At 37.2% G+C, this 26,302-nt stretch overlaps 1 protein-coding gene across 1 annotated transcript in view; it reads right to left on the bottom strand.

Annotated features, from left to right (window-relative positions):
• Positions 1-26,302, bottom strand: part of LOC131682747 (gamma-aminobutyric acid type B receptor subunit 1) — a 508,949-nt gene that overhangs the window by 73,963 nt on the left and 408,684 nt on the right. Inside the window, exon 10 of the mRNA XM_058964464.1 lies at positions 25,270-25,412. Coding sequence (XP_058820447.1) covers positions 25,270-25,412 — 143 coding nt within the window. The remainder of the gene's footprint in view (positions 1-25,269; positions 25,413-26,302) is intronic.

Genomic DNA, 26,302 nt, shown 5'->3' with positions numbered 1-26,302 from the left:
TCCTCAGTACTACTGCACTATGGTCCCAAAACCGTATTTAGGAAGACAAAACTGTTGGCTTCCACACCGTCGGTTTAAGATAAATTGTGTATTCGGAAGACTAAGTATTTTGCTGGCGATTTTTTTGTATCACTGAGATTAGAGTGGTGCTTATGATTAGGGTCTTCAAAATATCTTTTTCGCTACCTAGAAAAAAAATTAGTAAGGTTGGAACACTTTATTCTAGAGATTGTTAGAACTTTTGTTGGCGCATATTTTTGCAGGAGTGATCAAATTTCTATCTATTTTTTAAAAGTTACGAGTGATTTTCTTAATCAATTAAATGGATTCTCAAACGTAGATATATCCAAGGATTGTATACAGATTTTTAAGCACTGGATTTCATTTGAAAGGTCGGAGCTCACGATCGGTATGATTTATATGCAAATAGCTGCAAATTCACATATGCGCGGAAAAAATCCATAAAATCAGGAAAAATAGATCACGATTTCGCGAATTTACGAAAACCGTAACCAAGTTCCAGAAACTATAAATAATAAATCTCATATTGATGAAACTAATTTTGTTTCCAAAATCTCTAACTCTCGCCAAAAATATACATGGCGTTACATTCGAATGTTTGGTTGGGTTACAGTGAGTGTTCCCTAGACATGTTTAATTTTCGTTATGATTCTCGTTCATAATTTGGGGATATACTGGTTTGTGTAAACTATATCAACTAAAAGAGCAGACAGCTAAACGATGTTGATGGTTTCAGGAGCTTAGTTGCGATTTTTGTAATTTCTCATCACGTTACCGTAATATTTTATTCAGAAGTTTACTATCTGATCTTTCTGGCAGAGCAGCTAATTTATGTTCAAGATTTCAGAATCTAAATCACAATTTTCGTAATTTTTATTCACATTCCCGTGATATTTTAGCCATGGGAAGAGTGATTTATGTTTTTAATTTCAGGATATTTGTCAAGATTTTTGATATTATAGTAACGAGTACTAATTTATGTTCATGATTTCAGGATCTTTTCACGATTGTCGTAATTTATATGCACGCTATCGTGATATTTTATTCTAGAGTTTACTTTTAAATTTTACATTAGTGAGTGAATTATTCAAGTAATAAAATAATAAAGTAATAAAAAATATATTTTCAATATACAACAACACTACTATTTTCAGATAATTTTGGGTTAAGGTCATACCAATAACTGTGATCAACTATATTTGTAGTAATATTGGTTCATTTTGTATAATGATTGAAAACCCCTTAGAAAATCACATTTTATCATACTTGCAATAATCGTGAAAATACTTCTAATGTTGCCATATTATGCAGTATGCTATTAGGTAGGTAAAAATATAAATATATTTTTTTTTAAATATTTCTGATTTGGTTATGAATTTGTTCTAGTTACTTCTATGTGCGCCCTAATAAACGAGTATCGAAAATCAATTTGAGTAAAAATTATTTGCTTACGCATAGACAATAGATAGAGAAACAATTATAGACGTATCGATATTTTGGTTACTCCGCCTCCTTGAATCTGTCGAGTATCTCTTGATAGTGACATTTTTTCTTTCTGCTTGGAAGCCATATTTACTATGAAGTAAAGTACTCCAAGGAAGGCACTTTGAACCGTGCATGTTTCAGCTTAACTACAATGATGCGACCCTTCTGTTTATAATTCACTGGTTGCTCTCCACGGACAATCTCAAAATATTTCATTTGATGCACTCATTGCAGAGTCAACAACCGCCTCAAATCTAAGCTGATTGATGGAGCACGAACCGCATGTGTAAATCCGAAGAAGCGCTCGTTGATCTATTTTTAATAATTTTGTTGACGACAATTTATGTGTATGACTTGACTGTTAGATTTGAGCATATAATTAAGACATCATTGGAGTTTTAGAAAACCTCTTTTTGTACATAAGACAAATACAAATACTGATAAGCATGTTCAAAAACCATGTTAAATTACTCGAATAAACCCTTTAAAAGGAAACGTTAGATTTTGCTCAAAAATTACACTTATATTATACAATTTAATCTACTTTACTGTACATTCAAGACAGCAGAGAATCAACATCTTAATAACAGTTGAAATTGGTTGTAAGCGTAGATAGATTTTTTCGCTAAATGTGATTTTTTATCACACCTAAGAGATTTAAAATGATGAGCTATGAAACTGTTTTTAAATAGTTATGATGATTCAACCATGTATTAACCAATTATAACCAGCTAGTTACCGCTATATTAAGCTACTCTATTTTTTGACTGCCTCTCAAAATACGCCCATTGTGCCGTAAATTGCTCTATCCTTCTTTAAGGATCTCCAAGCGTCAATTATCATCTTTACCATATTTCACGCCGCCTCTGTAGGAATGTCTGGCAGAGATGATGCTATGATAAAAGCAAGCGATTTTGAATAAGAATGAATTGTTGATAAAACAAAAGAAACACTTTTCTTTGGCACCACTCGAGTCTGCATTTGAGTTGCCAGTCAAACGCCTTTTCCTGCGGTGATTCTTCTGCTCCGTTTCCGGCCGAACCTTGCTTTGCCGGTTGCGGTTGGTACGTCGTCGCGATGGCAATTTCGAAATCGGGACGATGGGTTGGTAGTTTTGTATTGTCTTTGTTCGTCGCACAGAATGAACTACTATCAGGATCGAAGCCAAAGCTATTCCTGGCACAGTAGGGCGATTGAATCATTATTCATTCTATGGGGGTGGCCTACTTTACAAGATCGAAACAATCGTGATTTTTTTATTGGTTACTTCAATATATAAACTATCTAAGAATATATCACAACAGTTTTCGAGCCCAATTCAAAATACTTTCGAAGATTTTGAACGGAACGCATTGGAGCGCCACACAGGTACGAGAAGGTACGAGGTGGTCGTGGTGAAATTCCACTCACTGATCCACAGAGTTTTTTTCGCGTTTTCCTTATATTTCAGTATCAAAAATCTCTTATCAACATGGGGTACGTGCCATTTGAGCCAGTCGCTACTGATACTAATACTGCCACCAATTTTGAACCCCGATTCGAAGCAGTCAGATATAATTGATATGTAACTGTACCATCAAGAATCTGGTCAATCTCTCCTAAAAGGTAGTCAATTTCATATGATATATAATACTTGATTAGGAAAATACTAAAAAGCCAGTAACAGCGGTTACTCAAACAAATAGTAACTAGCTGAGCTGGTAAGCAAATATTCACCCTAGAACGTTGCAGTAGGGTACACATGTACCCCACGCCTACTTTGGAGCCGTATGAAGACGAGAATTCGGCATTTATCGACTTGGGACCCTAACCATAATTCAATTTAGAGCAGTGGTTTTCAACGAAATGTTAAGAATCAATATCAATTTGATTCTATGATCCACTTCCAATGCTTAAAGAAACATAATTTATTTTCGTTTTTTCGCTAGATTATGTTTTAGATTCTGAGATACAAAAACATTCTTATTTTGATACCGCACAGCAAAATGAATACACGAATTTGTGGTTCAAGTTATTTCCTGATAATAGTTTTATGGGTTTTTATGTGTAAGCTAAAAATAGATAACTGGAAAGATATGGTTGATGGAAGGTATAGGGTGGTGACGAGATATTGGCGGACGGTGAGTCCCACTAATAGGCATTGGGGCTGTAGCAGTTATTACGAAACTGTTGGAAATTTGTAATGAAGTCATGACAGTTCCTCGATGTTAACGCACCCAACTAGAGCTTGAAAGAACGTAAACTAAAGATAATATCTTTTCTCAGGCTGTATTGAACAGGTGAATTTCTCAGTGCATGTGGACATTTTTCAAAAAAACTTCATTATGGATCGATTCCTCTTGCAAAAAAATGCAATAGACGATAATGATGGAAGATACAAGTCTTCCTTCAATGTACGACTCCTGGTAAGCTCACGGTGTTTATTTATCAATGCCTGTGCCAGTAGGGCATTACAAAACAAACATTTTTTTTTATTCTCGAAGGCCCCCCTCTCATATTGAGACAAATGTCAAAGTAAGCTCAGATGCCAAATTTCACATCATTTGGACAATTTTAGTAGTACATTAAATAAGTATTTTGTTGTTAAATGAAGTTAATATGTGCGATTTTATGATAAAAATGTGAAATCGACACTATATGTCAGATAATTTGAAGTTCCTGAATTTTACCGGTAACGAATCTATTTTTGTTATAATCCTAAGGATTTTCCACGTTCAACAAGGTATAGTTTATGAAAATTGAGTGAAGAATAATAGAGATATATTCACGAGAAAATGATGAAGTTAAATATGAATGACAAAAGGCCATATAACCCCAACTTCTCGTATTCGGACAAAGGCCAAAAAGGCTCCGATCGTTTTTAGAGATATTTTCACATTAGAAAAACTACAAAATATGTATGATTTGCATCACGGAGCAGAAAAATCATTAAAAATATGGGATTTTGGGGCCAATATGACCCAGTACCCCACTTTCCCGTATTTTTCTAGAAACAAAAATGCCTCCATTCACATACTAAGATTATTTCCTTCCAAAAGATGTATAAATTGTAATTTTCTGATTGCTACTTCAAAAGTTATAGCATTTAATGTATTTTTCCTCCATATTTTCCAATAGTACCAATTTCAAAAAATTTCAAGCGAAGTGGGCGGGGGTCTAAAATTGTCCAAATGATGTGAAATTTGGCATCTGACCTTACTTTGACATTTGTCACAATATGAGAGGGGGGGCCTTTGAGAATTCAAAAAAAAAATTTTTTTTTGCAATGCCCTACTGTGCCAGTCATTACTTAATCTAAACAGAGGAAGCACACAAAAGCATATATTACTGCGTATTCTGTATACCTGTATATATTACTCTGAACAACTGCAACGGGTGGAGAATGATCGTTAATAGAGATTGGGATTCGAATAAACTGTACTGGCATTTGCGTACGGTTTAAGATGATCGAAGACTCTGGATACTTGGCCTACAGGAGTACCATAATAAATGTTCACGTTTAAATAGAAATCTAGGATAGATTCAATAAATAATAAGCTAATAAAATGTGTAGAAAAGAAGATAGATCCAAAAAAATGAAAAGAAGATTTCCGTCTTTGTCGCCTGTTACAACGTGGGAGCAGGAAACCAGTGGATCAATTGTTGGCTTTAGACATCACATGCTACGCGGCTGTTTTGGAGATCGATAATAGTGACATCAACATTCTAGTGAATTCCACCTTCTCGTCGTACATAAGGATTAAATAATTTTTTAAAATATTTTTGTATTGTAATTAAAATGTCTTATTCATTCTGATGAGTTCGACTTTTAAACTGAGGTATTGTATCTGTCGTGCACAAAATGACTTTTTCCTTAAGGAGAACTATAGCGCTACAATGGCTCGATTTGGTTGTTTTTTTTAATTGTGAATATGTGGCTTCTATGTCACTGTTAGGTGGATACAGTCAGTGATATCCTCGTAAATATTTCGTGTGATGAATAAAAAAATAATTCTATTCGAAAACAAATACTTCTTTTGTGTTTCTATTTTACATAAAATTCGATTTAACGTACATGATTGAATCAGAAAATGTATGTTAAATCGAGGTATACCTGTATAAAGACGAAATTTTGACGGAAATGTCAGGATAACAAGATTAAATTTATCCCGCATAATTCAACCCTTACAATCTATTGGTGCCTTGTTAGCTTAGTGTCGACTATCAGAGATAGTACTTCATCAGTATTCAACTCAAATTAATTATCAGAATTTTCATAATAACTTTCATCAACTTTAGACAATTTTAATACAGCGAAGATCCGTTTTTAACAGTGAAGATCCGTTTTTTGGTGAATTTTAGGCTGTTCAAACGGGGATATTGACAAAATCGGGACATATATTTTTCTTTCTTTTTAACAAACCGAAGCTCTTAAAATATTCTTCTTTAGTTCCTAGATATAGCTTCATAACCTTTTCCGATTATTTAGTTTAAATTCCGCTTAATAGGGTCAGACAGCGCAAAATTGAAAATAAAATTAAAATTTGGATTTCTTCATATTTTTGATCTCCAAGACAAGAAAAATATGCTCAAGAAAAATTTATTCGAATTCAACTTGGTTCTTCTGCTAGAAACTACCAACTATAAATTTTCATATGAGGCTGAAAAAATCGGGTCAAAAAGCTGACAAAATCGGGGGCTGATCAAATCGGGTCTTCACTATAATCTATCAATCGTATAATGTAATGGTATCGTTCACTCTATAACGTAAATATGTGCATTGACGGTACCCTGCTTGAAATAGTAACAAACATGGCAACAATGTTCCATAAATACCTTCTCGTCTCATTGCGACTGTACTCTCCGCAAAATAGATCTTTGACACACACGTCCACAGCGAACTAGTTGATTGTTCGCATTGTTCCTTCAAATTGATGTTATTTGTGTATTTCAAACAAATCGAATAATTAAAAAGCATATTTGATTTTGTTCTGTTTGCTTTCGTCCATTTCTGGACAGCCAGTTTATAAAAGGAGCAAATGAGTTATTTTAAATATTCAATCTTTTCCTAATACACTAGTTATAACACTATTTGTTACTTGTATGGACTTGTCAGCTGCATATTCGTCCAAATCTGAAAAAATCAGATTCGTTTAGATTTCCTAAATATATATGTTGCCTAATTGTCAGCTAATAATTGTTGCTGAAATAAGACTATTAATGTTAGAAGTACTATTCAAGCAGCATCATATTGAATATAACCAAACATGCTTCCCAAGTTCTTGAACATCTATTACGAAAAAATATTTACATAGCCAAACCAGTGCTACGAAAATTCAAAATCAGCTACCTATTTCTGCTTGCATTTACTGAAACCGACATTCAGATTCAACGCCTCCCTCATTCATTCACTTTCCAACTGACTGAAATTTCATGCAGAATCGAACGCTTGAGTGCAGAGGAAATATAAATTCATTCACCAACCAAATCATTCATTTGTTATTATGTCGACAGTTTGAAGGCAGAAGTTACCATCTTCTACATTTTCGAGCATAAGTGAACTGCGTAATCTATATCTGGTGCACTTTTGCTCAAAAAATCCCTCTCAGAGCTAGTATAGAAATAAAATTCACTTTGCTTCTGAAATCGAACATGTCCGTACCTGAAAGCGCTGCGTCGGGAGAACGAATGACGATGGAAAAGAATAAAAATTTCATTCATCGCAGCGGGCACGAATTGAATTTCGTTTTCTTTCAAGTTCATGCAGCGAAGTCAATTTTTTTGAGCTCTGAGCCAAACTAAAACTGATGAGCAGTCAACCGTTTGGCGAAGCTACAACCAGAACCAAGATTTCACAAACAATACTACTTTCATTAGTTGATATCTCAAATCAATCGACCTATCAAATATTACATTACGAAACAAATCTATTCTGCAATACAGATAGGAAATTAGTTTGGCTTGGAAATATAAATGATTTTTGGCTTTCTAATATACATATTAGGCAATCACTCCAAAAAATCAAGCTGCCAATCGAGTCCCAGAGGGCTAAGTGCCACATACTATTCGATTCAATTCGTCGAGACCGCAAAATTTCTGTGGGTGCATGTTTGTGTCAAATAAAGCCGCACAATTTTCTCAGAGACGGCTGAACCGATTTTCACAAACTTAGTTTCAAATGAACGGTTCTAACGCTCCCACAAGCTGCTATTGTATTTTTGTTGATCCTACATCCGGTTCCGGAATTACGGATTGAAGACAGCAGACACATAGCAAATGCCCATGTAAACTTGCACAATACAGATGTCCAAATGATACAGTGGCGGATTCAGGGGGAGGTTCCTGGGGGTCCGGACCCCCACCGAAAATTTTCAACTTGTTGAGAAATGTTGAATTAGTTTCTATTTTATATTAGTTTCAAACTTAAAATCATTTCAAACCAAATTTGACCACCAACACTAATTTTCATTAAGTGAAGTTTTTACGCATAACGTATTGTACAATGTTCATTCCAAAATCAAAATTTCGGACCCCTCCCGAATTTTTTTTTCTGGATCCGCCCCTGAAATGATGCAATACATATTGAAACGGATTTAACATTACTTGGATTAGCGGGCCTAGATCACTAAAAACCAATCAAGGTGATATTATCCACCTCTTAAAGGGGTGGAGATAGCGCAGTTGGTAAATTGATTGCCTTATACCCAGCTCACCTGGCTTCAATTCCGAAACCCGCACATAAGGTTAGAGATTTTTTTAAAAAGATTTCTCTAACCCGACAAAGAGGCGAATTACCCTAAGGTTAAAACCTCTATAATCAAAACAAAAAAATGACCACCTATGATGGATATTGATACTCTCGGGGTACTATCAAAGTTCGTAAGATAATGTCACACCTATTGCTCAGTAAATTCTTGACTGATTTTTACAAACTTGGTTTCAAATGATAAATACAATACACCCATTGACCGCTAGTGAATTTCATGCAGATCTGACTATTGATTCCGGAGTTACTACGGTTACATAGGAATTTAAACCGAAAGAAGGTACCGGGCATATTCCAGAATTAAAGTCACATCGGATTCGGTGATGACTGAATCTATTTTCACCAACTAGGCCTCTCTCACATCCTCTTTTACAGTTATAATCCCTTTTCCCTCCCACTGCATTCGAAAATATGGTAACACGAAGACAACATTTAATTCATGTTGATTTATCCACTTAAATACACTGAAACCTCCATTTACGAATTCTTTTTTTACGTAATATTCGATTTACGTAACTTTTTTTACGACCTAAATTCGAAATAACGAACTCTTTTTTTACGAACTAAATTCGAAATAACAAACTCTTTTTGGAAAGTTTGAGTTCGTATATTACAGCATGAAGTTCCAAAAGTATCCATATTGTTAGGGTTATCGAAAATATTGCTCAACTGGAAGTCTCCATCTTGGATTGCAAAACGGTTCCAATTGCCCATTTTCAGTACCCACTTGTCAAGCCCGTTCCAAAAATACCCATATTGTTAGGGTTATCGAGAATATTGCTCAACCGGAAGTCGCAATCTTGAATTTCAAAACGGTTCCAATTGTCCATTTTCAGCATCTACTTGTCAAGCTTGTTCCAAAAATACCCATATTGTCAGGGTGATCGAGAATATTGCTCAACCAACGATTATTAATAAGAATGTGAAGCAAACTTTTTTTACGAACTAAATCCCAAATAACAAACACTTTTTTACGAACTAATTCAATTTACGAACCCCCGGTTTGGTTCGTAAATGGAGGTTTCAGTGTAATATATTTTTTGTTCCAAGGACGCCATCGTCAACATGTTGCTCATCAGGTTCGAGGCAGACGTGCCCTTGTTAATATGTGCAAATTGTAATAAGAATGTAATAGACATTTTTACGAATATATTGAATATAACTTGCTATTGGATAAATGAGAAAGGCACAATTACTCCATTAGGTGGATCAGAACAGGTTTTTTTTTGTTCAAACCAATTTGTGTATCATTGATTCAATAAATTCCATACTTTCACTTACCCAGCTGTTTTCGCAATTAAAAAACGAGGAAAATGATGTATTATACATTTCTTTTGTTTGCATTTTTACCTGCGAAAGTTGCGATTAAACGTTTTACATCTATCTATCTATATCTATCTATCTATCTATCTATCTATCTATCTATCTATCTATCTATCTATCTATCTATCTATCTATCTATCTATCTATCTATCTATCTATCTATCTATCTATCTATCTATCTATCTATCTATCTATCTATCTATCTATCTATCTATCTATCTATCTATCTATCTATCTATCTATCTATCTATCTATCTATCTATCTATCTATCTATCTATCTATCTATCTATCTATCTATCTATCTATCTATCTATCTATCTATCTATCTATCTATCTATCTATCTATCTATCTATCTATCTATCTATCTATCTATCTATCTATCTATCTATCTATCTATCTATCTATCTATCTATCTATCTATCTATCTATCTATCTATCTATCTATCTATCTATCTATCTATCTATCTATCTATCTATCTATCTATCTATCTATCTATCTATCTATCTATCTATCTATCTATCTATCTATCTATCTATCTATCTATCTATCTATCTATCTATCTATCTATCTATCTATCTATCTATCTATCTATCTATCTATCTATCTATCTATCTATCTATCTATCTATCTATCTATCTATCTATCTATCTATCTATCTATCTATCTATCTATCTATCTATCTATCTATCTATCTATCTATCTATCTATCTATCTATCTATCTATCTATCTATCTATCTATCTATCTATCTATCTATCTATCTATCTATCTATCTATCTATCTATCTATCTATCTATCTATCTATCTATCTATCTATCTATCTATCTATCTATCTATCTATCTATCTATCTATCTATCTATCTATCTATCTATCTATCTATCTATCTATCTATCTATCTATCTATCTATCTATCTATCTATCTATCTATCTATCTATCTATCTATCTATCTATCTATCTATCTATCTATCTATCTATCTATCTATCTATCTATCTATCTATCTATCTATCTATCTATCTATCTATCTATCTATCTATCTATCTATCTATCTATCTATCTATCTATCTATCTATCTATCTATCTATCTATCTATCTATCTATCTATCTATCTATCTATCTATCTATCTATCTATCTATCTATCTATCTATCTATCTATCTATCTATCTATCTATCTATCTATCTATCTATCTATCTATCTATCTATCTATCTATCTATCTATCTATCTATCTATCTATCTATCTATCTATCTATCTATCTATCTATCTATCTATCTATCTATCTATCTATCTATCTATCTATCTATCTATCTATCTATCTATCTATCTATCTATCTATCTATCTATCTATCTATCTATCTATCTATCTATCTATCTATCTATCTATCTATCTATCTATCTATCTATCTATCTATCTATCTATCTATCTATCTATCTATCTATCTATCTATCTATCTATCTATCTATCTATCTATCTATCTATCTATCTATCTATCTATCTATCTATCTATCTATCTATCTATCTATCTATCTATCTATCTATCTATCTATCTATCTATCTATCTATCTATCTATCTATCTATCTATCTATCTATCTATCTATCTATCTATCTATCTATCTATCTATCTATCTATCTATCTATCTATCTATCTATCTATCTATCTATCTATCTATCTATCTATCTATCTATCTATCTATCTATCTATCTATCTATCTATCTATCTATCTATCTATCTATCTATCTATCTATCTATCTATCTATCTATCTATCTATCTATCTATCTATCTATCTATCTATCTATCTATCTATCTATCTATCTATCTATCTATCTATCTATCTATCTATCTATCTATCTATCTATCTATCTATCTATCTATCTATCTATCTATCTATCTATCTATCTATCTATCTATCTATCTATCTATCTATCTATCTATCTATCTATCTATCTATCTATCTATCTATCTATCTATCTATCTATCTATCTATCTATCTATCTATCTATCTATCTATCTATCTATCTATCTATCTATCTATCTATCTATCTATCTATCTATCTATCTATCTATCTATCTATCTATCTATCTATCTATCTATCTATCTATCTATCTATCTATCTATCTATCTATCTATCTATCTATCTATCTATCTATCTATCTATCTATCTATCTATCTATCTATCTATCTATCTATCTATCTATCTATCTATCTATCTATCTATCTATCTATCTATCTATCTATCTATCTATCTATCTATCTATCTATCTATCTATCTATCTATCTATCTTTCTATCTATCTATCTATCTATCTATCTATCTATCTATCTATCTATCTATCTATCTATCTATCTATCTATCTATCTATCTATCTATCTATCTATCTATCTATCTATCTATCTATCTATCTATCTATCTATCTATCTATCTATCTATCTATCTATCTTTCTATCTATCTATCTATCTATCTATCTATCTATCTATCTTTTTTTTTTTTTAGAGAGCAGTAAAAAAAATTTCAGAAAAACCCTGAGTGAGGAAAAATGTACAAAAACCCCATTGTCAGGGAACGGGTTTGGGCTGCCATCACCCGACCCGCTAAAAACCACTGCTCTTGCCCAGAACCTGATTCCTCCCCGGCACTACCTTACGGCATTACTAGCGGAGCTGGCTGTGAGTCGAGGCTTAGTACTCCTCCCCTACGAGTACAGTCTGAGCGGCAAACTTCTGACTGTCTGATTCACCACAATTTCATGAGCCCTTTGGCTTCATCTCGTTCCGTTTCGCCCGATCTACTCGATCTAGTCCCCGGCGGTGGATCTAGCCTACTCAACGGGCCATACAGTAGGTGCTGAGGTCTATCCGGCGATTCCGGTTGGAGCGTAACTTCCGGTTCACCGGCGCCCCAACGACCCACTGCTAGCTCTGCGACGCGGTCTACTCGGTCCAATCCCCGGCGGTGGATATAGCCTACTCACGAGCTACCCGGAAGGATGTCGAGGTCGGTTCAGCGATTCCGGTGAAGCTTGACGTCCGGTTCCCAGGCGCCCCGACGACCCAACTCGGTGCTACATCACGCACTACTCAACTGGTCCCCGGCGGTGGACCTAGTCTACACAGTTGGAGAGTTCCCCGGCGGCGGAATTTCTCTCGAAACCCGATTTGCGGTTTCTTGTAGGTCTCTACGCCACTTCCTCTGCAACTCGGAGAGTATGCTCGAGACCACTCTGTTGACAGCGTCCCAGGTATGTTCGTCACGGCACATCTCTTCGACGATATTGTCCACTGTCATACCAGGTATACCCCTACGAACTTCTTCGAATCTAGGGCATTCGAAGACCACGTGTTCCGGTGTCTCCTGCACGGTCGCACAACCCGGGCAAAGGGGTGACGAAGCATGTCCAAACCGATGCAAGTACTTCCGGAAGCATCCGTGCCCGGACAAAAACTGCGTCAAATGGAAGTTCACCTCTCCATGCTTCCTATGTACCCAGGCCGATACTGAGTCGGTGGGTCCACCTTCCTTTCTCCGCGTTGTCCCACTCCTGTTGCCATTTAGCCAACGAGTCCGCTCGAACCTGTCTCCTAGCGTTACGTGCATTTCTCCGCTGATAGCATTCCACGTCCTCCGCCAGGGTAATGCAGATGGGGATCATCCCGGCGATAACGCATACTGCCTCCGACGATATTGTTCTGTAGGCACTCGCGACTCGTACGGCCATCAGTCGGAATGTCCTGTTTAGCTTTTCACGGTTCCGCTTGGTTTTCAGCGCAGCACTCCAGGCAGGAACCCCATATCGGAGTATCGATGATGAAACAGTAGATAGTAGACGTCTCGTGCTGCTTCTCGGACCGCCGACGTTTGGCATGATTCTCGCTATTGCGTTCGTTGCCTTCGCCGACTTTTCACAGGCGTAATCAACGTGGTTGTTGAAGCTCAACCGGTCGTCGATTATAACTCCCAATTGCTTCAATGCACGTTTCGATGCAATCACGTGCCCTCCGACGTCGATCTGCATCCGTTGGACCGATCTGCAATTACTGACCAACAACACCTCCGTCTTGTGGTGAGCTATTTGCAGCTTGACCCCGTTCATCCAGCTCTCGATCGCGTCTATTGTCTCCGTCACCGACACCTCCACTTCTTCAAGTGTCTCACCCATCACCGTTAGTGACACGTCGTCCGCGAAACCTACGATTTTCACATTCCTAGGCAGCTGCAGCGTTAAGACCCCATCGTACATCCCATTCCAAAGGGTTGGACCGAGAATGGAGCCCTGAGGAACGCCCGCTGTGACACGCAATGACTTCTGTCCTTCGCTCGTCTCGTACAGTAGCACTCTGCTCTGAAAGTAGCTCTTCAGGATCTGGCACAGATAGTCGGGAACCCTCATTCTATGCAGCGCTGCAGCGACGGCTTCCCAGCTGGCACTGTTGAACGCGTTCTTCACATCTATCGTGATCACAGCGCAGTATCGATCTCCTCTTCGCTTCTGTTTAGATGACTTCTCGGCACTCTCGAGCACTATCCGAATTGCATCCACTGTCGATGCTCCTTTGCGGAAACCAAACTGCATCTTGGACAGTCCGCGCTCACCTTCCGCGAATTTCGTCAACCTGTTAAGAATGATCCTTTCCAGGAGTTTTCCGAGTGTATCCAGCAGGCATATGGGTCTGTACGAGGTCGGGTCGCCAGGTGGCTTCCCTGGCTTCGGCAGCAACACCAGCTTCTGGACCTTCCACATTTCGGGGAAGTTGCCTTCATTTAGGCACTTCTGCATCACTATCCTGAACATGTCCGGATATGCCAGGATCGCAGCTTTCAGTACCACGTTTGGTATTCCATCCGGACCAGGGGCTTTCTTTGGTTTTAGGCGCTTCGATGCTTCTACTAGCTCGTCGTGATCCATGTTTGTTCCTTCTTCCTCGCCGTGCGGTGACGGTGGCCATATAGTTGGATCGTGCTTCGGGAAAAGACCCTCGACGATTATCTTCAGCTTGCTCGGACACATTTCGGCTGGCGTCGTCGGACCCTTCATTTTCGCCATCACGACTCGGTATGCGTCACCCCAGGGATTGGCGTCTACTTCTCGGCATAGCTCCTTGTGGCACTCTGACTTGCTAAGTCTGATCTCCCGTTTTAGAGCGGCCCTAGCTTCCCGAAACGATGCCTTATGCTCTTCTCTATCTGGTTCCGACCTTGCTCTTTGGGCCCGCCTTCTGGCTCTGAGACAAGCAGCGCGTAACGTACTAAGCGTCTCGTTCCACCAGTTAGCTGGACGCCGTTTGTTGCGTGGTTCCAGTTTTCGCGGCATTGTGGCGTCACAAGCCGCCACAATCCTTCTTGTTAGGTCAGCCGCATCCACGTTCTCGGTCCCGCCGTTCGGCCGAAGTGCCTCAACAAAGAGGTCTTTGTTGAAGGCTTTCGTCTTCCACTTTCGTTCGCCGGTCACCCTTCTCTGTATTGCCGCGGGGTTCCGTTGGCCGATACGGTAGCGAATCTCCTGGTGGTCACTATGCGTATACGTTTCGCATACTCTCCAATCCATGTTCGCCGTCAATGAGGGACTACAGAATGTGACGTCTATGATAGACACCCTCCCGTCTCTCCGAAATGTACTAACAGGGCCTTCATTGCACAATCGTACGTCTAACTTCGCTAGAGCTTCCTGCAGGATACACCCTCTTGTGTTGGTTACTCTACTGCCCCATTTCACAGCCCAGGCGTTGAAGTCACCACCAATGACTACCGGCTTCCGATCGATCAACTGCTCGGTTAACTGCTCCAGCATTAGGCTGAACTGCTCTACTGTCCACCTTGGGGGAGCGTAACAGCTACATACGAAGATGCCGTTGATTTTGGCTATCACGAAACCCTCATAGGAACGTTCTACCACTTCTTGGATAGGGAATCGTCCCATTACTTGTATCGCTGCGGTTCCTGATCTATCCGCCACCCAGTTACCGTTATTAGGGGGGACTTGATAAGGCTCTGCGATCAAAGCGACATCGCACATAGTTTCTGTCGTAGACTGCCACAACAGTTGCTGTGCGGTATCACAGTGATTCAGGTTTATCTGGGTCATCTCCATCACCGTTGGCCTGCAGTCGCCTTCTTGTACGCTGGGCATTTAAAGCCACCCGTCTGATGGTCGTTTCCTTCCGCTGGGGTGCAAACCAAGCACTTCGGCCTCTGCGTGCAGTCTCTCGCAAGATGGCCCGTCTCTCCGCATTTCCAGCACATCCCGGATCTGTCCGGGCCTTTGCAAGCCCCTGCTAAATGTCCAAAGCCTAAACATTTGAAGCATTTCTCTGCTTGTTTGTTTACTCGTGGGACGGCTCTCAGTAGGCATCTCGACCATCCAACTGTAACCTTACCTACCTCCAGTGCCTTGTCTGCAGCGGTTACCGGTAAACGTATCATCGCTATCTGCGTTCCTCCGTATCCCTTCCTTAACCGGATCGTCATGTGCACCTCGCCCAGTTTGCACTGTTGCTTCATAGCACCTCTCAGCTCGTCTTCCGTCGTTATTTCGTCGAGGTCTTTGCACACGATTACCATCTCCGGGCATAAGGCTTTAACTTCTGCCTTTCCACCCATTGATTTAGTTATAGTCTCCTGCAAGGCAGAGCTACTAGACGTAGTATTCTTCTTAAGCTCGAGGAGCATTTCATTTTTTTGGGTACGCCTGACTCTTAACACGTTTTCCCCCAAATCTTTCAGCTCCGGGTCCTCTCTGACCTTTTTGAGCAGTGCTGCGTACGTAGTCTCATCATTTGCTTTGACGAGCACGGCTTCTCCCTTAGGCGCCTTCTGACGAGCCGAGGATTCTGATTTCCTCTTCTGCTCCCCTTTTCGCTCCTCCTTCTTTTTTTGCTGTTTCCCGCGTTTCTCCTTCCGACCTACAACGGTGTTCCAGCTTTCACCCTGTAAGGTGGCGTCCTTTTCTTCGGCAGCAACAGCATCCTCGAGCGTCTGCCTCTTTGACCCGCCTGGTCTTTCTTCTCCTGGCGAGGATCTTGTCCTCTTTGGAGTTATGGGAACTGGCGTGTTCTCCACTCCAATCTGCCTTTCCTTAACCTGTTTCGGAGGGGCTAGGAGGATAGTGGCCTTAGCCGACGCGGATGCTCGCTCAGCTGAATCTGCCCTCTGCGTTGCCGTATCGTACTCTTTCACGGCAGATAGTAGCGCCTTCCGGATTTTGATGACCATCTCCTTAATGTCTTTGTGGACATTGTTTCTCATGTCCACGAACTTGTGGAGCTCCTCCACCAAGTGCCTCGCTACCACTACCTTTGGCGTTTGTGGGGTGTAGCTCCTTCCGCTCTGCTCCGGCTGTTTTTGTTGCTGCTGTTGCTGTTGCTTCGGCTTCCCCTCCTCCTGCTCTTGCTGGGTGACTTCAACTACTATTGGTGGTGGTGACCTCACCAACCCACCTCTGGCAAACGGATTTGCCGTGCCTGTTCCATTTATATCGGTTGCTTGTTGTTTCTCCATTTTATTTTATTGGGTCCCAACTCCGGGCCGCTATCTCCACTCGCTGCACATAGTCGCCTCTCGCGATCCCATGATTATCTATGCTGCCGAAAAGCAGCAGTGAGGTCATGCAAGGGTTGACACCATCTCTCATGGGGAGTAGTGTTCAGAGCCGGATCGGCGTAAATCGGGAATGCTTCAACCGAACCTAGTACCACCAACCAAATGATGGCGAGTTTCGAACGTACCCGGAGACCTGCCAGGGTTTTGTTGGAACGGAGGCAGCCATGCTGTTAGCCCACTCGCCATTTCAAGTCGGTTTCATCCTTCCTTACTCAGGGAGTAGAACAGCACGCCTGTCAGCCCTAAGTCGCCATCCTTTTCGTCATCCGTGTCCTGTCCGTTGCCGTTCGCCATGGCCAGTATACCATAATCAAGATGTTACTGGCGTCGATCCTGATGCGCCAGTTGTCACTCCGGTTGGGCTAGAGTGCTTTTATTGCCCAGATCTTAGATTATTGGAATCTTAGGATCTTAGCAGAAGCGGCACAGACTCGCTTCGTCGGAGCTGCTTTCGGAGTTATGGCTTTTTTTAGAGGTTCAGAAGAGCCCAATTTTAGCTCCACCATATCCTAGCAAAACTCCCCAACTCGCAGTAGGGCTGTGGGGGGGGGGGGGAGGTTCGTTAGGCCCCTAGACTCCTGTCCTTCCTGTCCCTGCTGCCCCCTATCTATCTATCTATCTATCTATCTATCTATCTATCTATCTATCTATCTATCTATCTATCTATCTATCTATCTATCTATCTATCTATCTATCTATCTATCTATCTATCTATCTATCTATCTATCTATCTATCTATCTATCTATCTATCTATCTATCTATCTATCTATCTATCTATCTATCTATCTATCTATCTATCTATCTATCTATCTATCTATCTATCTATCTATCTATCTATCTATCTATCTATCTATCTATCTATCTATCTATCTATCTATCTATCTATCTATCTATCTATCTATCTATCTATCTATCTATCTATCTATCTATCTATCTATCTATCTATCTATCTATCTATCTATCTATCTATCTATCTATCTATCTATCTATCTATCTATCTATCTATCTATCTATCTATCTATCTATCTATCTATCTATCTATCTATCTATCTATCTATCTATCTATCTATCTATCTATCTATCTATCTATCTATCTATCTATCTATCTATCTATCTATCTATCTATCTATCTATCTATCTATCTATCTATCTATCTATCTATCTATCTATCTATCTATCTATCTATCTATCTATCTATCTATCTATCTATCTATCTATCTATCTATCTATCTATCTATCTATCTATCTATCTATCTATCTATCTATCTATCTATCTATCTATCTATCTATCTATCTATCTATCTATCTATCTATCTATCTATCTATCTATCTATCTATCTATCTATCTATCTATCTATCTATCTATCTATCTATCTATCTATCTATCTATCTATCTATCTATCTATCTATCTATCTATCTATCTATCTATCTATCTATCTATCTATCTATCTATCTATCTATCTATCTATCTATCTATCTATCTATCTATCTATCTATCTATCTATCTATCTATCTATCTATCTATCTATCTATCTATCTATCTATCTATCTATCTATCTATCTATCTATCTATCTATCTATCTATCTATCTATCTATCTATCTATCTATCTATCTATCTATCTATCTATCTATCTATCTATCTATCTATCTATCTATCTATCTATCTATCTATCTATCTATCTATCTATCTATCTATCTATCTATCTATCTATCTATCTATCTATCTATCTATCTATCTATCTATCTATCTATCTATCTATCTATCTATCTATCTATCTATCTATCTATCTATCTATCTATCTATCTATCTATCTATCTATCTATCTATCTATCTATCTATCTATCTATCTATCTATCTATCTATCTATCTATCTATCTATCTATCTATCTATCTATCTATCTATCTATCTATCTATCTATCTATCTATCTATCTATCTATCTATCTATCTATATATAAAAGTCAAAGTTTGTATGTATATGATTTATAGACTCCCAAACGGCTTTACCGATTGCCGTAAAAATTTGTACAGAGAAGGCATTTGTTATGGAGCGTGTTTGTGTGCTATTGGTTGGGGATTATCTGCCCGCCAGATGGCGCTTCGGAACAAATTGTGTTTTCCTCCTATTCCGTTGAAAGTCGCAGCAAAGCGCGATGGGTATTAGCTAGTTTCTTATAAAAGAAATGTATAGAATTCGCTCAAACTTTCAAGATTTTTTCCGAGGCCCGGAGGGCCGAGTCTTATATACCAATCGACTCAGCTCGACGATTTGGGACAATATCTGTGTGTGTGTCTGTGTGTGTATGTAACGGACAAATTCTCATTCGTGTTTCTCAGCAATGGCTGAACCGATCTTATCCAAACCAATTTTAAATGATAGAACTAAAAAACAGTAAGAGCGCTATTAATTTGTTTTTGATTCTGATGTTTAGTTTCCAAGATATGAATGCGTAAAAATGGCGTTTTTTGCAGTTTTTTTGAATTATCTGCCGAAATTGACAATATAGTTTTTAGACAGCTTTAACGAATACCTTTCGAACAAGCTATAGATTGTTGAAATCGGACTATTATCAAAAGAGATATTTAACATTAAATGCGGACGAAATATTTTTAGCATTTCCCATTGCCAGAAATATGACCAAAAACATGTAATCTATTATTAACGCCAAAGCGGCTTATTTTAGGTCAATAGTATCTTCGGAGAATTTATTGGAGGCAATATACCCTTTCATTTGGTATTGTGCTTTTGCTGATTAATCCCCTTATGAGTGAGATATTTTCACAAATTTTCTTGGAAGTGAAATGATGCTTTCAACAAATTTGTAGCTCTTACTTCTGCAAAAACTTTACTAAAGACTTCAAATATCTATTTTGAATACTTTAAAAGTTATGGCTTATTGTTTGTGGATTACTCTTTGTCGCCTATTTATTGTAATAATCCATTGAAATTAGCCAAACATTATTTCGATAAAACGAATTTTGTATTTCTTTTTTCTATCTACAACCGCTAGAAAAAATCACCAAACACTTCCAAGTTGTCTGGATGGAACTTGATAACTTATCAGTGCAAAAATGTTCATTTGTTCGAACCTTCTGACTGCAATTCTTCTAACTTATTACCATCGGATCGATCTGAAACATATCGGAAAAGGAAAAGCGAAATAAATAACTCCAAACAACGGCGTAGCCAAGAGAAGGTTTTGCGGTTTAACACCATACAACCCTCCCCCCCCACCACACCAAAAAAAAATATTGGATTGAAGTTGAAAATTTATTGACGCTGACTGATTTAATTCAATATTACATTAACAATTATTTGATCCGTAGATTGATAACCTGTTGTTGTAAATATCATGAGGACTTTTGATAAATTGTCGGAATGGGGTCCTGATATGTAACTGATCTATTGGTCTTGATTTCACAGTTGTCTAATTGCATCAATATCAAATTCCTGCCTGAAAACATTCCAATAGAAAATTCCAGAGTTCTGTAATCAATCATAATCCTCAGATTTATTTTTAAATTGAGCTCGTTTTTGTAGAGATGTACTGTAATAAGGGTCTTTATTTAATAGGAAGCGAAGTTAAAATTGATTCAATGTCTATGAAACATAGAACTGCTCACCAAAAAATACATAACTTTCCACATTTGCTAAAAATGTTTTTGCCTTTCTCATTCACTCTAAAACTCGTCAATCTAATCCCGACCCGGAGGGCCGAGTGTCATATGCCAATCGACTGCGTTCGTCGAGATCGGAAAATGTCTGTGTGTGTATGTATGTTTGTATGTGGAAAAAAAATGTGGCCTTTGTTTCTAAGAGATGGGTCCGATTTGCACAAAGTTAGTCTCAAATGAAAGGTACAACCTTCCCATCGGCTGCTATTGAATTTTTTATTGATTGGAGTTCCGGAGTTACGAGTTGAAGAGTGCAATCACACAGCTAATTCCCATATAAACTGAAATGAAAAATTTTCAAAATCAAATTTGTATTTTTGATGCCAAATGACTTTAAAATGCATGAAACATTGAGATGTTTGACAAAAATTGGCTTTTTTGGACATTGGTACATTTTTGCCTTTCTGATATAGAAAGGTTATGCAATCACTCTAAAAATCGTCAATCATACCGGCCTGGAGGAAGTATGCAGTGAGGGGTTGCTACTTTAAAATTAAAACTAGTTTAAGATATCTAAACAAGTTGAAAATTTTCGGCAGGACCCGGACCTCTCGGATCTTTCTCCATGATCCGCAGCTGGTTTCAAGCGATGTTTCAGTATCACATAGTATCTCAAGATCGTGGCTATCGATCCATTGTATGTATGAGCAGATCGTACTGAACATGTAATATTCATTTCCACCATTGTATTGAACATAACCAGCCATGGAATCGTAGTCTAGACAAATGAGAAAAGCACAATTGCACCACTAGGTGGATTAAAACAGGTTTTTATTTTGGGAATGCGTCGAATTGAGACAAAAACGTAATATGATTAATAACGAGGATAACACTTTCCGAATGTAGAGAGAAATTTATGAAAAATGACGATTTCCATTCGACTCTAGCAGGTTCTGATCGATTTTGATGAGCATTTGATTTTTGTTGTATGACCAATTATATGTATAGGTAAAATGTTCAAAAACAGTAATTTAAGGTCAAGATAGCATCATTTTGAAACCGCCGATTTCGGAGGTTTAGTATCTTTGATGAGTCTTACAAACGTTAAGCAGCGCATCATTTGATAAAATAATTTTGACGGTATATCGTCCAAGAAGTATATATGGTGAATTTTCTCAGGTTAATATTCATGACTACAATAAAGTCTCAACAAAATCGCTAAAGACACGAACTCTGTTACTATTTTCTGAAAAATAATTCTGCATAATTTTAAAACTTCAAAAATTATGGTTTTGGAATTATGCCGTTTGGACAGTAAGATCGATTTTCACCAAACCCCCACCAAACCGAATTTCTGGCTACGCCGCTGACTTCAAGTAAGTAGAAACAAAGTCGTTCTACACTCGTTCACAAGAAACTTCTTCGAATGCTGAATATCTATTATAATACATTGAAACACTAATTTTATCAGCCAAATATGAACATATGTTTGATGGGCTCTAGCAGACGAACAAGACTGAATTCGAGTAAATCCTTTCTTGAGCATGTTTTCCCTATCATGAAGATGGAAATATGCAAAAATAAAAAGTTCATCATAATCCGAAACAGTTATCAGACTACATCAAGGGACGGGAAGAATATTTTAACAGCTTCAGTTTATTATAAAGAAAAAAATTGCCCGATTTAGTCAATGTCCCCATTTTGTATGCCTAAAATACACCATGAGATTGATAAAAATGGGTTTTTATTGTATGTATTATTCACTGTGTTTCACATTAATAGGTACATTTCATTTTTGGGGATTTTTTATTGCATCGAACTACAACAATTTTTAGGTAGCTTTCAAGTGGTTATTTTATAGACTTCTTCCAAAATTTGGCGAACCTATTCCAATTCGTATACCAATTAATTGGTATACTTAAGGGTTTATATGTTGCAGATAGAGAAAATACTGAAATTTTCAGCTTTTTTCCTAAACAATATTATGAAAGCTTATTAAACAATTTTTACTAATAAGTTTGTGAAAATTATAAACTATTTGAAATTTTTTAATAGTTTAATTTTTTATTTAACCGTGATTTTTTAATAAATAGTGACCATCGCTTCACAACGTAGTCTATTTTTCATGGCTTACGGTGAGCACGATCTCTCGAATTGCTGAACTGAAAATTATGGAATAGAAATTAATTTTAAGTATTCTTTACAGATTTAACTCGCGGCGCAGATAGCTCTGAATTAGACCCGCTAGTGCCCTAAGACGATTTCGCTAGATTTTCAGAGCACTGTGCACCCAGTGCATTAACGCAAGTGACGGAAGGTTATCGAAAAGATTCATGAAAATGAAAATTCCAGTAATGATGATGATTTTCCCAAACGGTTCGTTTTCGAGAGGTTTTATTTGTTCTTTGGCATTAGGATTAGCGATAATAATTCAAATCAAGGATACTACTGGGAAGTCACCTTTAGAAAAAGTCGATGTCGAAGTAAAATTTGGAACTATGCACGCATGCACTTCAGAGATAGCGTGATATCAGGAGCTGCGATTTAATTTCAACGCTTTTTTGTGTAAAGGGCGATACTTACAAATGTAAACATAAGGCTTTTTTCATACATGCGAATGAGGGCTTTAAAACGCAACAAATTAACCTGAAAATTTGGATTCTACGATAATGCTTTCTTAAACTACAGCAAAAAATACAACGGGCGAAACTGTATTTATGTTTGTTTATTTAAGGTTTCGCCCTCCACGCTCCATGCAAACAAACAGGGCGATACTTTTTTTGCTAGCAGTTTAGAGGCGAAACTGTTATTTTCGTATTTTTTTAGGATTACCAGCTGTAAATAGTAACAATGATAGCTATTGAAAAAAACATGGACGAAATCGGTGGTGTAGAACGGTAGTTATTGTAAAAAAACGTAAGGGCGATACTTCAATGCTGATAGGTGGGACCGAAAAAGTAAACAATCGCCAAAGGGGCGATACTATCATTTTGTCAATTTCAATAGCAAAAACAAATTTTAATTTAATAATTTCAAATACTTTATGAAGTTTTGGGTTTCGATCACTGAATCATGCAATCTAGGATGTAAAAAACACAATAGTTCTTAAATAGGAAACAAAACCAAGTCTGGAAATATTCACTGTTGATAATCTTTGAAGGGTATCACTGCTAGTATCGACTTTTTCAAGAAAAAGCGTTGATTTCTTAGTTCTCAGTCGCGTTGGAAATTCGAGTAAATTATAAACTTCAAATCGATTCAAAAAAAAAATCGACTTTTTTGGCTCAGTACAATATATAACCCCTTTAGAAAAATTTGGTTTTCCCACCACAATTTAGATATTTTATTAACAGAGCATTAACAATAATTCGTTGGTATGTCTATTTTATGGGCCATTTTTTCGCTTTCCCATTGATTTGTTTTGAGATTTCTAGCACTGATGTTGTCCTATGCTGATTTGAGCGATTCTCTGAGTCCTGCCACTATCTCATGTAGTATGTGTTATCAAAAACATCGCGAAGCATCAAGTTCTAAATGTTCTCAAACGATATAATATCCGAAGAGCGTGATAAGAGTTATAAGAAATGTCTCATCACACTGTTAGGTAGATTAAAAGCGTTTCAAATTGCAACCGGAATCACCCGCACAAGTCACATCAAAAAAAAATTGTTATTTTGAAAGTTTCGGTGAATTAAAAACATTTTATTATTTCGATCAAATATAAAAGAAATATTGTAATATTTGTTTAGTGCACTATTATTTATTTAAACTTCTTTCATACTAATTGCAATAATCAGCAGAATGGTAAAATAAGGCGGATAGGAATAGGATAAAACCAGGCTGGATTACCCTATGACGAGCGTTGATCGATCTTCGTGCTGAATATTTTGAAATGGCAATGGTATCTGGTGCTTCGAACAGTCTGGGTTGAAAACTATACTAACACTCGCATAAGAACTGAGTATGCTGGTGTATGGTTTGTTTTCCATAGGTGTGAAATATGATAGTAAATTTCATATAAACATTCCGTTTGAATAAAACTAGTAGGAAATATAGGTTATTTGTTTTACAAATAACAAGCTATTTCCTATATCAATAAAACCCGCTTCAATTAAATAACAGGACATATGGCTCTTGCACTATGTTACAATTGATATGCGGCACTATTTTATGGATATCATCCTTCTACAATTGAGTAGTATTGAAGAGCATCGAATTCATGCATCCATCGTACCGTGGGCTGATTTAAAACTTTATAGGCACCAAACGTCTAATAGTTTTATAGTCTGATTAGTGAATGTGTATTCCATGGTACAACCACGTCTCCTAATACATTTACAAATTTGACACTAGAGAGTTGCGTCTACGAAAAAAGAAGAGAGAATATACTGTAGCACATGAACCTATAAAAAATACTATGTCCGGATAGTGTCATTGTGTGAAAGGATTAAGTTTATTTTCCGCTTAAGAGCACTTACCTCCGGTGCCGGTGCCATATGTTAAACACGATGAGTGCTATCGCTACCAGGATGCCGCAGCTGGAAACGGTGCTCATGCAGATAAACAACGGCAAGGAAACAGTTCTCAGTACACGTCGCACAATTGTCCTGTCCTGTGGTACCTGTGGCAAGGATAAAGAATATTTAAGTGAAGTGAAAATTGTTGCAACAGTTTTAGGTTTATATTGCATAAACTTTAGATTTTACGCATAATTATTCGACTTTCGTTGGTCACCTTTACTTCCCATAAAAGCATAAGAGTCCCATATTGAAAACAGATTGCCGAGAACTGTGAACAAACAGAAAGCCGAGAAAAATGAAAATGCAAATCTTAAACGCTGTTCAAGATTTGCATTTTCATTGAGCCTTATGGATGGGACAACCGTGTTCTGGTAGTGGTGATTCTGAATACAATCTAACAGATAACTCATTTTCGACCAGAATCTATATGGGACTCTTATGCTTTTATGAACTTTTATGAACTAAGAAACGCACTGTTTAAAAATACTTGGTGTGCTCTTAAAAATATTTACATTTCGTAGGATGCACATAAAAGAAGCGTCAAAATACACTTGCATTTCCATTCCAGAAAATGTACAAATACGCGTCGTTTGCAATTATCCAGCTACTTCAGTCGATTTTTTCTTCAAAAACCACACAAAATTAGTTCTCTTTTATATTCAAATTAGTTCTCTTTTAGATTCAAAATCAAAATCATTTCAAATTCAATTTTCGCTGATTTTAATTAATTGAATGAGGTTAGTACGCTTTACGTATTGTACAATGTTCATTTCAAAATTAAAATTTCAGATAACCAGCCAAGGGGGGGAGAGCACGCCCCGAAATTTTTTTCTAGATCCGTCCCCACTCTATATCGGATAAAAGTCACATCCTACATGTTGAGCTAAATGTGTAATCATCGCTGAATAATTCGACATACAATATTTCATTCCTTATCGAAAAGCAGTGTTGCTAAATTTGGGGTTTACTTTGTCAATCGCACCAAACTGAA

The sequence above is a fragment of the Topomyia yanbarensis genome, chromosome 2 (assembly GCF_030247195.1).
Source record: "Topomyia yanbarensis strain Yona2022 chromosome 2, ASM3024719v1, whole genome shotgun sequence".
Lineage (NCBI taxonomy): Eukaryota > Metazoa > Arthropoda > Insecta > Diptera > Culicidae > Topomyia > Topomyia yanbarensis.
This window is presented reverse-complemented; position numbering and strand designations above follow the sequence as displayed.